The sequence below is a fragment of the Melozone crissalis genome, unplaced genomic scaffold, assembly GCF_028551555.1.
Source record: "Melozone crissalis strain CALT ecotype California unplaced genomic scaffold, PUWL_Pcris_2 ptg000018l_1, whole genome shotgun sequence".
Taxonomy (NCBI): Eukaryota; Metazoa; Chordata; class Aves; order Passeriformes; family Passerellidae; genus Melozone; species Melozone crissalis.
Window position 1 is genome coordinate 2,723,103 of NW_026535796.1, and position 14,678 is coordinate 2,737,780.

At 52.9% G+C, this 14,678-nt stretch overlaps 1 protein-coding gene and 2 pseudogenes across 1 annotated transcript; 2 read left to right on the forward strand and 1 right to left on the reverse strand.

Moving 5' to 3' along the window:
• The first annotated feature begins 285 nt into the window (after window positions 1–285).
• Window positions 286–1,308, forward strand: LOC128937095 (mas-related G-protein coupled receptor member B4-like; annotated as a pseudogene).
• A 416-nt stretch (window positions 1,309–1,724) lies between these two features.
• Window positions 1,725–4,549, reverse strand: LOC128937099 (mas-related G-protein coupled receptor member D-like; annotated as a pseudogene).
• Window positions 4,550–7,709: 3,160 nt separating this feature from the next.
• LOC128936984 (mas-related G-protein coupled receptor member H-like) lies at window positions 7,710–8,627 on the forward strand. Its single transcript, XM_054276298.1, has one exon. The coding sequence runs from the start codon at window positions 7,710–7,712 to the stop codon at window positions 8,625–8,627; it is 918 nt and encodes a 305-aa protein (XP_054132273.1).
• Window positions 8,628–14,678: the final 6,051 nt, after the last annotated feature.

Here is a 14,678-nt window from a genome sequence, read left to right on the forward strand (position 1 = left end):
TGCTGCTGCCCCACAGGGAACAGGTCAGTGGAATGTTTGCCCTCCTCCCTACCCCACCTTCCTCTCCTGCAGCAGCTGCTCTGTTCCTCCCATCTTCCTCTCCCACCCCACCATTGTCACTGCTCTCCTCCCCTGCACATCTCACTCCTCCCCACTGAATCCTTCCCACTGCAGGGAGCTGCCGAGGAGCCACATGGTCCATCTCTGGATTCTCCAAGCACTGACTGCCCATCCACCCTGACCACAGCCAGGGGCCACATCCCACTGCCTGCCCAGCGTCCATCCATGGAGGTGACCACCGTGTCCCCATCTCCTGCCTCACCCACTGAAGGAGATTATCTGTGTGAGACAGATGTCACCAGAGTGGCCACCCACAGTGTGACACTGCTCATCAGCCTCTGTGGGCTGGCTGGGAACGGGGCTGTCATCGGCCTCCTCAGCCTGCAAAGCCGTAACTCTGGCATCTTTGACTTGGCTGTCACTGATTTCCTCTTCCTTCTCTTCACAGTCCTCTCTGCCCTTCTCTTCCTGGTGGAGGATGTGTCCTGCTCTCATATTATGCCCCTTCTGTACCTGAGTTTCCTTTTCCGGATGTCAGTGGTCTCCTACTACTGGGGGCTGTTTCAGCTGATACGCAGTATCCCTGTGCTTTTTGTGCGCAACCTCTTCCAGCGCTGCTACCCCTATGACCTTCCCGAGCGCATGTGGTTGGTGGTCGGAAGTGTCCAATCTTGTGCCTTCTTTGCTCTCTTTGCTGTCATTCCTGCAGTGACTTTCCTGTGCCCATCACACGAGGAGAAGTACTGTCGTGCGCCTCTCATCTCCACATAGACCCTCATCCTCCTCTTCTTTGTTGCACCCATGCTCGTTTCCAGCACAATGGATTTCATTAAGGCCAAGTCGGGCTCCCAGCAGCAGCAACCCAAAAGGCGCGACATCGTTATCGTCATCACTGTGCTCCTCACTCTCCTCCTCAGCGTCTGCCATTTTATGCAGCAGCTCGGTTACATCGATGTGTCCTCACAGGTGGTTTTCCTGCTCACCTGCATCAACAGCGGTATCAAACCCTTCATCTACTTCTTGGCAGGGAGGTGCACAAGACCCTTCTCCATGGCGAGCTGCTGGAGGCTCTGTAGAGTGCGATCTCTCAGGGATTCCCTCCAGAGGGTCTTTGAGGAGCAGAAAGAAAAAACTGACCACAGCGATGATGCCCCAGGGACACAGGGATGTGAGCCTGCTGATCACTTCCACTGCTCTGCTGAAGGACCTCGGCCAGAGGCTGAGGGTTTCCTTGAGTCTTCTCATTAATAAATATCCATGGGATCACCCTCCCCATGGTGGTGTATTCACGCAGGAGAAGGGAGCAGGAGCATTGCCTTGGGTGATTTTTGTGGGATGCTCTGCAGGGAGCACACTGGATCATGGCTTTCCTCCTCCGTCCTGGATCCACATGGCTCCAAGCAGTGCAGCTGGGCTCAGTGCTGTTCCCCAGCTCTATTCCCCATGCAATGACCCTCATGGCCTTGGCCATGGGGTTTTCCCAAATCCCTGCAGGGCTGGTGCCTCTGGATGGCAGGAGAGGGGTTGGGATCACAGGGAGCATCCTTCCCGTTCTGTCCTGCACAGCCAGCCCTGCATTCCCAGCTGATGGGAAGGGACACCAGGTAGGGCTGCAGAGCTGGGGTAGGACAGCAACATTCCCTTATCCTTTCAGTGGGAATGTCTCACATTCGTGAATTCCAGAATTGAATCCTTCTGAATATCAAAGTGCCGGATGAAGGGTGAACTCTACTGTAGCCTGGAACAGGTGAACAAAAAGAGCTTTAAACATGGAAATTCCCATCACCAGATACTTGGACCATTGAATTGCACAGAAATTAGGGGGTTATGCTGCTGTTCTGCAGAATGGGGCCATCCATGCTCTGGTTCCCCAGCATCAGTGTCCAGGGAAGCCCTTGAGCACCTCCATCCTGAACCTGGCCACCCTCAGGAGGAGCTGCACAGCCACTCTGCACAGCAGCTCCAGCCACAGCCCAGCATCTCCTGATCTTTGTTTCCAGAGCGGTAATTCCTGGCTCAGAATTTGTGGAATAAATAACATCCAAACTTCACTGCAGGGCCTGCTTTGGTAAAACACTGTCCAAAACGGCTCATTTCCTTCTTTTATCCCATTCTAAAGCCTCTGGCTGCTCTGGGAGCAGGGCAGGCACCTGTCTCATACCAGAGCTACCAGAGCCCTTCCTAAGGCGCGTACCTGCAATGCTTGGGATGATGTTGGCAGTGCCAAGAGCTCCTGATTCCTCCTGGGAGAGACCTGGGCAGCATCCACATCTCTTGCTCAGGGGAAATTTGTCCCTCCTTTTCCCAATGCCCTAAATCCAGGGAAAACGAACATGCCACTGATTCTGGGAAGGGAAGTGAGAATGAAAGTCATGTGTGCAGTCAGGATTTGTAGACACACATGAGGTTAAACACCCAACGACCATTTCTTAACAGAGTTGGTAATAATTAACAGAAGAGACTTTGACTTTTGAGATGGTTTTTCTCTCCTTGACTCCCATTTCCTGTCCATTCGAAAGTCAAAACTTTCCATGGTGGAACCCCTTGTTCAGGGAAAAACAATTCAGCAAGGGCGTCCCTCCCAAGGCAAATGCAGAAGGACCATTACCCTTCCATGTACTTTTTCTGCTTCCCAGCATGTTCCTTGTCTCCACTGTCACCCAGGCCACTCCCTACCTGAACTTCCTTTCAAAAGAGCAAGACTTCAAAGCAAAATGTTTCCTGGCGGTCCCTGCCCATGGAAGAAGGAGAGATGAAATGAGATTATCTCTACCGTTCCTTCCAATTTGTCCTGGGTGACTTTATGAGCTGAATTGCATCCCCATTCATCTGTTTAGCCCAGAAATAGGTTTTGCACATTTCAGACTTGTTCTTGAGCAAAGAGGGGCAGAGCAGATGCTGCAGTTTGTTTTCAGAAGCTGCGCTCACTCCTCCCCATTCCTCCTCCCAGACCGTGCTGTCTGCAGCACAGACATGCAGCACAGAGCTCTCCTTTGTTTTTAGGCTTTTTTCAGCTGGCTGAGGCAGAGAAGTTCCCTGGACTGTGGTTTTCCTTTGGCTTGGAACTGTTCAAACCTGCTCTGGACTGAAAACCCAGAAGAGCACCAGGAGCTCACACCTGTGGCCCACCGGGGCCTGGGATGCGGCATTTTCCAGCACCAGAGGGACTGATAAGGGACTGAGTGAGCCAACCTACACTCCACAACAAGGACTGTCTGAATTTGCCAACTCTTCAGAACAGCAAGAGATTTTATTGTTTCATATTGTTTTCATTTCTTATGCTTGTGAATATCTCCTTGTTAAATAAACAGTTTTTTCAACTTTTCTCTCAGGAAATCTTTTCCTGAACCAGCTGGGGAAGGGGAGCTGCTTGAATTTGTTTTCTAGAGGGATCCCATTTCAAGGTTTCCTCCTAAATTTTCCATAAACCAGAGGACACAACCAAAACCATTCCATGAGGATTCCTCGTGGCACCCACAACTGTCCCAGGCAGGAGTTCCCCTGCTGCACACAGCACCAGCCTGACAGAGCTCAAGGAGCATTTGGACAAGGCTCTCAGGCACAGGCTGGGATTATTGGCATGTCCTGTGCAGGGCCAGGAGCTCAACACCAAGACCCGTAGAGATAATTTCCAAGACTGGATATTTTACTGTTCTATATTGTGATGATTCTGTTTCATGATGATTCCACCTGATGATGGTTCCACTGGGTTGTCCCTATGCCCTGGCTCTGGCACTAAAGCCTCACAAGCCCTCTGCAAGGCAGCACTACCAGAGGGGGTGAATTCCTTTGCACAGCTCCCAGCCAGGCAGTCAGTCAGAGGGAGGGCACTGCTCTGGGCACAGGTGAGCAGGAGAGAGGGGCTGGGGGCAAAGACAGAGAAGTCAAACGCCCTCAGCAAGAGCCAGTGCCCAAAATCAGCAGTGAAGAAGGGGAAGGAGATGACAGGAGCAGCAGGAGCAGGGCACAGAGCTTCCCTGGGAGCTGTTTCCATGAGCAGCACAGGAGCCTGGCCAGCAGGGCCAGAGCAGAACAGGGCAGGCTGAGCACTGAGAAGGGGCAGCTCAGCACCAAGGCCATGGGCACCAAAGGGCAGCAATGGAGGGTGGCAGTGAGCAGCAAGGAGAGCAGCCAGAGCAGGGCACACAGGAGCACCGGGAAGCACTGGGAGCCGTGGCAGGGCCAGCAGGACACGGGAGGACAAACAGAGTTGTGACAGCACTGAGGGCTGTCAGAGAGGAGACAGCAGCAGTGAAAGCCAAGAGGATGGGGACCTTCAGCCCAGCTGGCACAGCCCACGAGCCCAGCTGGTGGCAGAAGCTCTCTGGGACAGAAAATATCCCCAGGCTGATGGTGATGGAGAGCAGGAAGGTGGAGCCAGCCATGGCCAGGCTGAGCACACAGGGGGTGATGGGGTTCCTGTGGATGCAGAAGCTGAGGAGCCAGAGCACAGCCCCATTCCCACCATCCCACACAGGCACAGCAGCAGCAGCAGCAGCAGCGGGACAGGCAATTTGCTCCACTGCCTGCTGTCACACTGGCTCCAGTTGTCGTGGCTCTCCTCATTCCAGCTCCCCTGGGATGCCTTCCCACTGGGCTGGCTCCAGCAGGCAGGGCTGGCTCCCTCCGTGCCAGGGGACAAAGTGCTCATGGTGACACCTCTGCTGCTTCTCCTGCCCTCACACAGCTGCAGGGCTGACAAACAGAAACACCAGAGCAACGCTGCTGTCCCCCAAACGTGACTTTTCCATCTTTTCCCACCCACAGCTTCCATGTGGAGCAGCACAGGGAGGGGTGAGGGACAGGACAGATGGCAAGGAGGATGTGGCAGCCTGGTCTGGCGTGTCTGGCACAAAAGCCAGGGACATGCCTCCTTCCTGGCTGTGGAAATGACAGAGCTGGAGCAGGAAAACAATTGGAGAAGGAGAGGATTGCCCATGGAGGTACCAGAGAGCAAATGGCTTTGGGATGGATCTGAGCTGGACTCTCAGGTATCAGTTGATATCACTGAGATGCTGGATTCCTTCAGCAGGACACTCATTACAATATTCCCTCCATTTTCCCACACTATTTATAGCTTTGAATTCCCTACAGACCTCAGTTCTGCCCCCAAAATCAATAACCAGGTTCCACCCAATGAGGGGGCCCTGGTGAAGGTGGAAGAGAAGAGTCTGACCTGGTTTCCTCTGGCAGCCTGGAGAACTTGCCCGCAGTGCACTGCCCTCAGCTGCCAGGCTCCAGCTGCTGTCCCTGGGCCGGGATCTGCAGGAGGTTCCCTGGAATGGTCCCTTGGGAAAGGGGAGCGCAGCCCGCGGGCTGAGCCCGAGCAGCGTCCGGCGCGGGCTCTGTCCCAGCTCCTGCCACAGCCCCTGCTCTCCGTGCTGCCTCGTGTTCTCCAGGGCTCTCACACACAGGCAGCTGCCTCAGAGCCTGCCACGGGCTCAGGGCTCTGCTCCTCAGCTGCTCTTCACTCTGCCTGGGAAATGAGCAACGGGAGAGAGCCTCAGCAACCACACCTGTGCCCAAAGCACTTGGGCTCCATCTCAGCTTCTATTTTATAGCAACTTCAATCTTGAAATCTTGTCTTTTGAACTGCCTTAACTTGCTCCCTGTCATTCCTGAGGTGGATCCTAAGGACCCTGCACTACAAATGTCCTCTTAAAGTTTGATTTCTGATTCAAATCTAGTTTTGCCATGTGTATGCCACAATTTCAGAGGTACTTCACCTTCACCACACAGTTTCCAAGAAGATTTATGCAATAAAAAATTCTTTGGCTCAGCTGGAGGCCTGGCACACAGCAGAGGGATGATTTAGGATGTCAGCAATGGCATTTCTTCCGAGAAGAGGCAAATCCATGCTGCTCTCTGGGCTTTAATCCTTAGAAAGTTGCAGGTTTCCCTTGAGTCATCCGCTACATCCTCTACATCCTCCCTTTGCAGTCAGGCAGCAGCCTACAGAGAATTCCAAGGAATTCCTGGAAAGCTGGGGTGAGATGATTCCTACCCAGGTTGACATGTGCCTCAGGGATCTGGGATGCTCCTGCTGGAAACTGCTGGCCCTGGGACCAGAACTGTCACCTCTCTTCCTGCTGACACCGTGTTTGTGTCCCCAGCTATGGAATCTCAAATCCCCTCACCAGCCCAATCCTTTCAAGGGCAAAAACTTCATGATCCAGGAGCTGATGGGGCTCTAGAACTGGTGGAGAGGCATTTTGGACAAGGGCATGGAGTGACAGGACAAGGGGCAATGGCTTCCCAGTGACAGAGGGTGGGGTCAGATTGGATATAGGGAAGAAATCCTTCCCTGTGAGGGTGCTGAGGCCCTGGCACAGGCTGCCCTGTGAGGCTTTGGCTGTCCCTGGATCCCTGAAAGTCCCCAAGGCCAGGCTGGATGGGGTTTGGAGCAATCTGGCATAGCGGCAGTTATCTCTGCTTGCAAAGGGACAGTCTGGGATCAGGTGTCACAAACAACCTCAAGTGTTCCCAGGATTGAGGAGGAGCAGGAGCAGCTCTGGTGAAGGGCTGGCAGGGAGTTCACAGCACCCTGGTCCCTGATAGCTTTCACTGCATCATCAAGGGGATTGGCAGTAATTAGGGTGGGCTCCAAGTGCTGATAGCCTGGCTGCAAGCAACTGAGTGCTGTCCTTACCTTGAGCTTTGCAAGCCTGGGTGAGAATGCAAAAATGGGAATTCTTGCCTCAGTTTTGCTTCGTTGGGCAAAGGGCTAGCTTTGGCAATGGTTCTGGAGCTCTTCCCAGAATGGGAGCAGTTTCTGACAAGCAGCCAGACACTCCACCAGCACTGCCAGCACTGCCAGCAGCATTCCAGTGCCACCAGCACCACCAGCATCCCTCTGCTGCTGGAGGGACAATGACCCCTCAGGGAAGAGAAATAAGGAATGGTAGAGAGAAGACAGTTGGAGAATGGGACATTGTGCAGGGAAGGAGTGTTTCTAATGAGAAGAAAATGAGGAGCCACTTTCACAGTTCTTCATGTGGACTTTTGACAAAAGCCAATTCCTTTGGGGTCAAGAAAAAAAAAATAATCAAGATAAATAACTCTGAGGGAGTGGAGCTCTGACGTAGCTGAAGTTATAAAACAACTTTCACCTGCCCTATGACCCCATTGAGCCTTGGGGATCAACACCAGGACAGGGCACAGAGAGAGGAGCCAGCAGGACGGGAATGGGGAGCTCCTGGTGACCTGGGCACTTTCTCCTTCATGTCCCTGACCTGCCAGGAGCCGCTTTAGGACATGGATCCCAAAGGAGCAAGAGGGACCAGGAAGCGCCGCTGATCTGCACAGAGCCCTTTGCCTGCTGCTGCCCCACAGGGAACAGGTCAGTGCAATGTTTGCCTTCCTCCCTACCCCACCTTCCTCTCCTGCAGCAGCTGCTCTGTTCCTGACACCCTCTCCAGGTGACCGCAGTGCCCTCCCCAGCTCCCCCCTCCTCTGCCCTGTGCTTCCCTACCACATCTCCTGCTGAACAGCCCAACCCTCCCACCTCACTCCTCCCCACTGAATCCTTCCCACTGCAGGGAGCTGCTGAGGAGCCACATGGTCCATCTCTGGATTCTCCAAGCCCTGACTGCCCATTCACTCTGACCACAGCCAGGGGCCACATCCCACTGCCTGCCCAGCGTCCATCCATGGAGGTGACCACTATGTCCCCATCTCCTGCCTCACCCACTGAAAGAGATGATCTCTGTGAGACAGATGTCACCAGCGTGGCCATACACAGTGTGACACTGCTCATCTGCCTCTGTGGGCTGGCTGGGAACGGGACTGTGCTCTGGCTCCTTGGCTCCCGCTGTTTGTCCAGGAACAGCACCATCCTTTACATTCTCGTGCTGACTCTTCTGGACTTCCTCTTCCTCCTTATTCTGTTGCCCTCCCCTCTGCTCTTCCTGCTGGGGAATGTGTCCTGCTCTATCATCATGCCCTTGCAGTATGTGTGGTTTCTTTTCAGGGTGCCACTGGTGTCACACACCTTTTGTCTGTACACACTGACATGCATCAGCATCCTGAGGTGCCGCTCCATCCACTTCCCGCTCTGGCTCTGCTGCCAGCGTCCCCAACACCTGTCATGGGTGGTGCTTGTCCTGCTCATCACTTTCATCACTGTCTTTGCCACCATGATTTCTCTGTGTTTTGTCCAGCTATCTGAGCACTGCTGGGTGTCTCTCATCTCTGTGGATGCCTTCAGCCTTCTCCTCTGTGCTCCCATCGTGCTCATTTCCAGCACAATCCTCTTCATTAAGGTCAAGCCTGGCTCCCATCAGCAGCAACCCAAGAGACTCAACATTGTTATCTGCCTCATTGTGCTCTTCACTCTGCCCCTCAGCCTCTGGAATTTACTGCAGTACCTTGGCTACACCATTGTTTCCTCCCAGGTTGTTTTCCTGCTCGCCTGCATCCACAGCACCATCAAACCCTTCATCTACTTCCTGGTGGGGAGGTGCTGGAGGCCCTGCTCTGTGGGGTCCCTCCAGCTCTCCCTCCAGAGGGTCTTTGAGGAGACAGACACTGCCCACAGCCATGATCCTGCCATGGACACAGTGCTCTGAGCCTGTTGAATCTTCCCGCTGCACTACTGAGGGACTCTGGGACTGTGGCTGAGGGACTGCTTAATTCACCTGATGAATAAATATCTAAAGTGTCACCCTCCCTGTGCTGGTGCATCACCCAACCCCTTTCCAATGAGAGCAATGGCGGATTTGTCTTTACAAACATGCTGTGGGTCTGCTGGCAGATACAACTAGCACTGGGAGATAAAAGAAACAATGGGAAGGATTCCACTGATTGATGAATGGAAGAAGATATTTCCATTTACAAAGAAACTTTAGGTATGCTGATAAATGAAATTAGACATCAAAACGTGAAAGAAAGAATGGGGAAGAAAAACCCCTAAATTGTGTAAGAATTAAAAATTGAAAGGGTGGGTTATACATAAGAGGGAACTCTTTAGTGTCAGGTGTATAGGGGAGTCTGTACCTCTCAAGTACCTGGGCCAGTGGGGAAAGAGAGTAGGGAAACGCACCCAGGAAATTAGAACAAAAAGGGAGGCTGTGCCCTCACAAAAATTGGAGAGATCCCAGGGGAATGCCTCATAGCCTCTACCTTTACTCAAATAAAGTCAAAGGACTCCTGAGTCTCCTGTTCGTACATAAACCTCTGATGTTTGTGGATCAATTTTCCTAAAATCAGGCTGCACTGGGATCTCAGAAAGGCTCCTTAGGCCTCAGCCTTGAGGAGCAGCCCCTGGGCTCAGCTCCTGTGGCGCTGATCAGAAACACCCTCTGGTCCCAGCAATTGCTGCTGTCCAACCACCTCCTGGGCTTTTATCAACAGCCTTGCAAATTATTGTACTGCCCTGGATGCCACAGCATCCCTGCTCTGCCACTGTCCCAGGAAGCTGCCGGCCCCAAGTGTGGCCAGGCTGAGCCATTGCTGTGAGTGCCGCCCATGCCTTGGGGCCCTGTGAGCAGCGGCCCCAAAGGACAGCCTTGGAGCTCTGCTGGGCCCAGCAGCGCTGAGCAGAAGCTCCCTGGCACTGGGGCCTCTCCCAGCTGGGATCTCTCCCGGCTGCTGCCCTGGGCTGATCCCCGAACGCCGGCGGCTCCTGGGCCCATCCCGCCAGGGCTCCAGGCCCAGCCCTTGGCCCAGGGAGGAGATGCAAAGGGATCCACAGGGAGCATTTCACTGCCTGCCAGGGCAATTGCTCACAGGCACCTTGCACTCACTCTGCCTGCCTGGCTGGCTGTGTGCACACACGTCTGCATCTGCTCTGGCAAATGTGGCAGAAATGCTGCTCTCTCTATCAGGCATAAATAGGGTTAAAAGCTGCTAAGTGATATTGCTCTTCTGAATTGATAAGTTTAAGCTGTAAGTGAAGTACTGTTTGAGTGTTGGAAAGCATTTAAGCTATTTTCCTTTTAATCCTTACCCACGCTGTCCTTTTGTCATATGCCCTTGAATACACACAAACACACAAATAGGGATAGCACGTTGGTTTGCTTAATAATAAAGCTGTTTTTTACTGATTTCCTTGCTGGTGGTTTTGTGCCTTCAGAAATTCTTCCTCTGCCCTGGCTTTGGCCTCTCCCTCAGCAGGCTCAGATGGTGCAGCTCCAAGGGGAGGAGGAGTCCGTGCTCCTCAGCACAGCCACCCCCTTCCAGGAGCAGGGTGACATCTGTGTTTGTCACCGTTGTCTCCACAGGGCATCAACCCCCTCCCTGTGGCTTCTCTGAGGTCTCTGAGCTTGGGCTGTTCAGCCTGGAGAAGGGAAGGCTTCAGGGAGACCTTAGAGCCCCTTCCAGGGCCTAAAGAGGCTCCAAGAACTGGAGAGGCGCGTTGGACAAAGGCCTGAACTGACAGGACAAGGCAGAATGGCTTCCCACTGCCAGAGAACAGAGTTAGGGGGAATATTGGGAAGAAATTCCTCCCTGTCAGGGTGAAGAGGCCCTGGCACAGGTTCCCAGAGATGCTCTGCCCTCCCCATCCCTGGAGGTGTTCCAGGCCAGGCTGGATGGGGTTTTGAAGCAGCCCGGTCTAGTGGAAGGTGTCCCTGCTTGCAAAAGGTGAGATCAGGAAAAAACAACCACAAGTATTCCCAAGGCTGAGGAGGAGGAGGATGAGCTCTGGTGAAGGGTTGCAAGCGGCACCCCAGCACCCCAACATCTGGTCTCCAATAGCTTTTACTGCATCATCAAGGGTACTGTCAGTAAGAAATGTGGGCTCTGATGCTGATAACCTGCTGCAAGCCTGTCGTGGTTTGGCACTGGCCAAATGCCAGGCACCCACGAAAGCCGTTCATTCACCTTCTCCTGCTCTCAGCTGGGCAGAGGAGAGGGAAACAAAAATTAACAAAGGGCTTGTGAGTTGAGATGAGGACTGGGAGAAAAAACTTTGCACGAATAGAAAATGGGTTCAAATTAAATGGTAATAAAGAAATTTATTATATACAGAGTCAGAGGATGATAATGAGAAGTAATAAAAAATTTTAAAGCACTTTTTTTTCCCCAGGCCCTCGCTCATTCCCAGCGACAGTGCAGGGAGACAGGGCAAGGGGTTTCTTCACCGGCATTGAAGCACTGCCTACGAAACACTGTTTGCCTGGGAAAAAACAGGTTATTCATTAAACTAAGATGGAGGGCATGTTCTGGTAGGAATTAAAACAAACAAAACACCAATATCATAATATAATAAATTGGGAGCACTAAGAGGAGAATCTATTAAAAATCTTGACTATTATAGTGTATAAAAATGCCTGAAAATTGTTGTTTCTTTGTATATAAGTATAGCAAATAAACTTCCAATATGTTCACAATTTCAACTCAAAATTATTATTAGTCTAATACACTTTTGATTTTAGACTTAAACTTTGTGATGTCAGAGGGGAAACAGCCATGGCTTGTGCTCCCTTCAGCAACCATTATCCCCAGTGCCCAGAGCTGGGCTGGCAAGGACACGAGGGCCCAGGGGCTCAGCATTCCCCACCCCACCTCGAGTGCTCTGTGAGTGTCACAGCAGAGATCTCCTCAAAGATCTTTAATTTTTAGTTTTGTGAGCCAGGTGCAAAGGTGTGTCTGCCTTCAGAACTTCTTCCTCTCCACTGCCTTCAGCTGTTCCCTCAGCAGGCTCAGGTGGTGCAGCAGCAAGGAGAGGAGGAGGCCGTGATCCTCAGCACAGCCACCCCCTTCCAGGAGCAGGGTGACACCTGTGTTTGTCACCATGGGCTCTACAGGGCATCACCCCCCTCCCTGGGGCTTCCCTGAGGCCACCAGCCCCACAACACCCCACACCTTCTCTCCACCCCCACCACACCCCACACCTTCTCTCCAGCCCCACCACATCCCACACCTTCTCTCCAGCCCCACCACACCCCATACTCATTTCCATGCATCCACCTCCTTCTCCAAGTCCGTTCCTGGCCCTGGAGGATCATTCGGAGGGGTCTCTGGTGATTGTATTCACTGAGTGCTCTGATATTTAAGGTTACCGTACCTTGAACTTTTCCTTTGGCCACGTGCTCTTGCTGCTTGTTACAGAACTTGCCCCCAACCACTGCAGGCCTCCAAATCCATTTCTGCACTGGCTCCAGCCACATTTACCATCCTCTGTCCTGCTCTGGAGCACATTGGAGCTGGGCTTTCCTCCTGCCTCCTGGGTCTAAGAACCCCATGGCCAGGAGGAGCAGAGACACTGCCAGGGCTCGCTGGTGGAGCGGGGAAGGATCGGGGCTCTTCCGGGGCACAGGGGTCCCCAGAGATGGACTGGGGTGTTGCAGGCAGTTTTGAAGGGGTCAGGAGAGGCTCAGAGTGGGTTGGAGGGGGTCTGGATGCCGGCAATCACAAATCTCCCCACTGGAGTAGAGCAGAGCCTGACAGGCCACGCTCAGATTGGGGGAACAGCTCCATCTGGGAAAGCTGTGGGATGTGATAGGATGGGGTGAGGATGGGGAGTGGGGTGGGATGGGGATGGGGATGGGGAGCAGGGATGACGATGGGATCAGGATAGGAGGAGGAAGCAGCTCAACTGTGCTTCCTTGGGACCAGAGCATGTTTTTGCAATGATCTCAGAGCCCTTCCCGGAACAGGAGTTGTTTCTGAGAAGCACCCAGCTGCCTCACCCGCACTGCTAGCACTGCCAGCAGCATTTCTGTGCCACCGGCACCACCAGCTGGTGCTGCAGGGACAATGACCCCTCAGGCAAGAGAAACGAGGAATGATAAAACCCTGTCAGGTGAGGGAAGGCAGATGCACAATGGGACACTCTGCAGGGAAGAGTGTTTTTCAGCAAGAGGGAATGAGGACACAATCACAAAAAATTTCATTTAGAGCTTCTGAGAAAAGCTACTTCCTCTGAAGACAAAAAAAAAAAAATAAAAAGAAACCAAAAACCACATACATGATAAATGACTCAGACGAACTGAATTTCTGAAGCAGGTAAAGTTACAATTTTTGACTTCCCCACTCCCATGTGATTCAACCAAGCCTTGGGGAGCAACAACAGGACAGGGCACAGAGAGGAGCCAGCAGGACGGGAATGGGGAGCTCCTGGTGAGCTGGGCACTTTTTCCTTCATGTCCCTGACCTGGCAGGAGCCGCTTTAGGACATGGATCCCAAAGGAGCAAGAGGGACCAGGAAGCGCCGCTGATCTGCACAGAGCCCTTTGCCTGCTGCTGCCCCACAGGGAACAGGTCAGTGGAATGTTTGCCTTCCTCCCTACCCCACCTTCCTCTCCTCCAGCAGCTGCTCTGTTCCTGACACCCTCTCCTGGTGACAGCTGGGCCCTCCCAAGCCACCCCTTCCCTGCCCTGTGCATTCCATCTGTCATTGAATCAGCTGAAATAAACTTTCTAACACAATGGGAAGCATTGGGAAGCATTAGGAAGCAGGAATTCCCTACCTGCACAGAAGGTTCTCTCCCTGATGTCTGTGCCGTGAGATTTTACAACAGGGGTTTTATCCATCGTAACCACACACAGTCATTAATGTGTTTGCTATCTATTACATAAACATCACATTCCTAGGACCCATTCAAAGGCATCCACCTCCTTCTCCAAGTCCTTCCCTGATCCTGGAGGATCGTTCAGAGGGTGTCTCTGGTGGTTGTATTCTCTGAGACATTAAAGTGACCTTGCCTTGAACTTTTCCTTTGGCCATGTGCTCTTGCTTTTTGTTACAGAACTTGCCCCAGAACCACTGCAGGCCTCCAAATCTGTTTCTGCACTGGCTACAGCCACGTTTATCATCCTGTGTGATCCTGAGGAGCACATCGGAGCTGGGCTTTCCTCCTCCCTCCTGGGTCCTAGAACCCTATGGCCAGGATGAGCAGGGACACTGCAGAGGGTCCCAGAAGGATCATGGCAGGATCAGGGCTGTTTGGGGTGAAAAGGGGGCACCGGGGATGGTGTGTGCTGTTCGAGGCGGTTTTGGAGGGGTCAGGAGAGGCTCGGAGCGGGTTGGAGGGGGGCTGCATGCCGACAACCCCAAATCTCCCCACCGGAGGAGAGCAGAGCCTGACAGGCCACGCTCCGAGTGCAGAACGGCTTCGTCTGGGAAACCTGTGGGATGTGATAGGATGGGGTGAGAATGGAGAGCGGGGATGAGGATGGGATCGGGATAGGAGCAAGCCACTCAGCTGTGCTTCCTCAGCCCAGAGCATGTTTTTGCAATGATCTCAGAGACCTTTCCGGAACAGGAGTTGTTTATGACAAGCACCCAGCTGCCTCAGCAGCACTGCCTGCACTGCCAGTGCCACCAGCACCACCAGAATCCCTCTGCTGCTGGAGGGACAATGACCCCTTGGGGAAGAGAAATGAGGAATGGTAGGAACCTATCTAGAGACGGAAGGCAATTGGAGAATGGGACACTCTGCAGAGATGGAGTGTTTCTCATCAGGAGAGAAAGAGGAGCCAATCACAAAAATTCATTTAGAGCATCTGAAAAAACCCACATCCGCTGTAGGAAAAAAAATATACCAAAAAAAACCCACACCCAACATAAACACCTCAGAGGAACTCAATTTCTGAAGTAGGCAAAGTTGCAATTTTTGATTACCCCACTCCCCCCATGACTGCGCCAAGCCTTGGGGAGCAACAACAGGACAGGG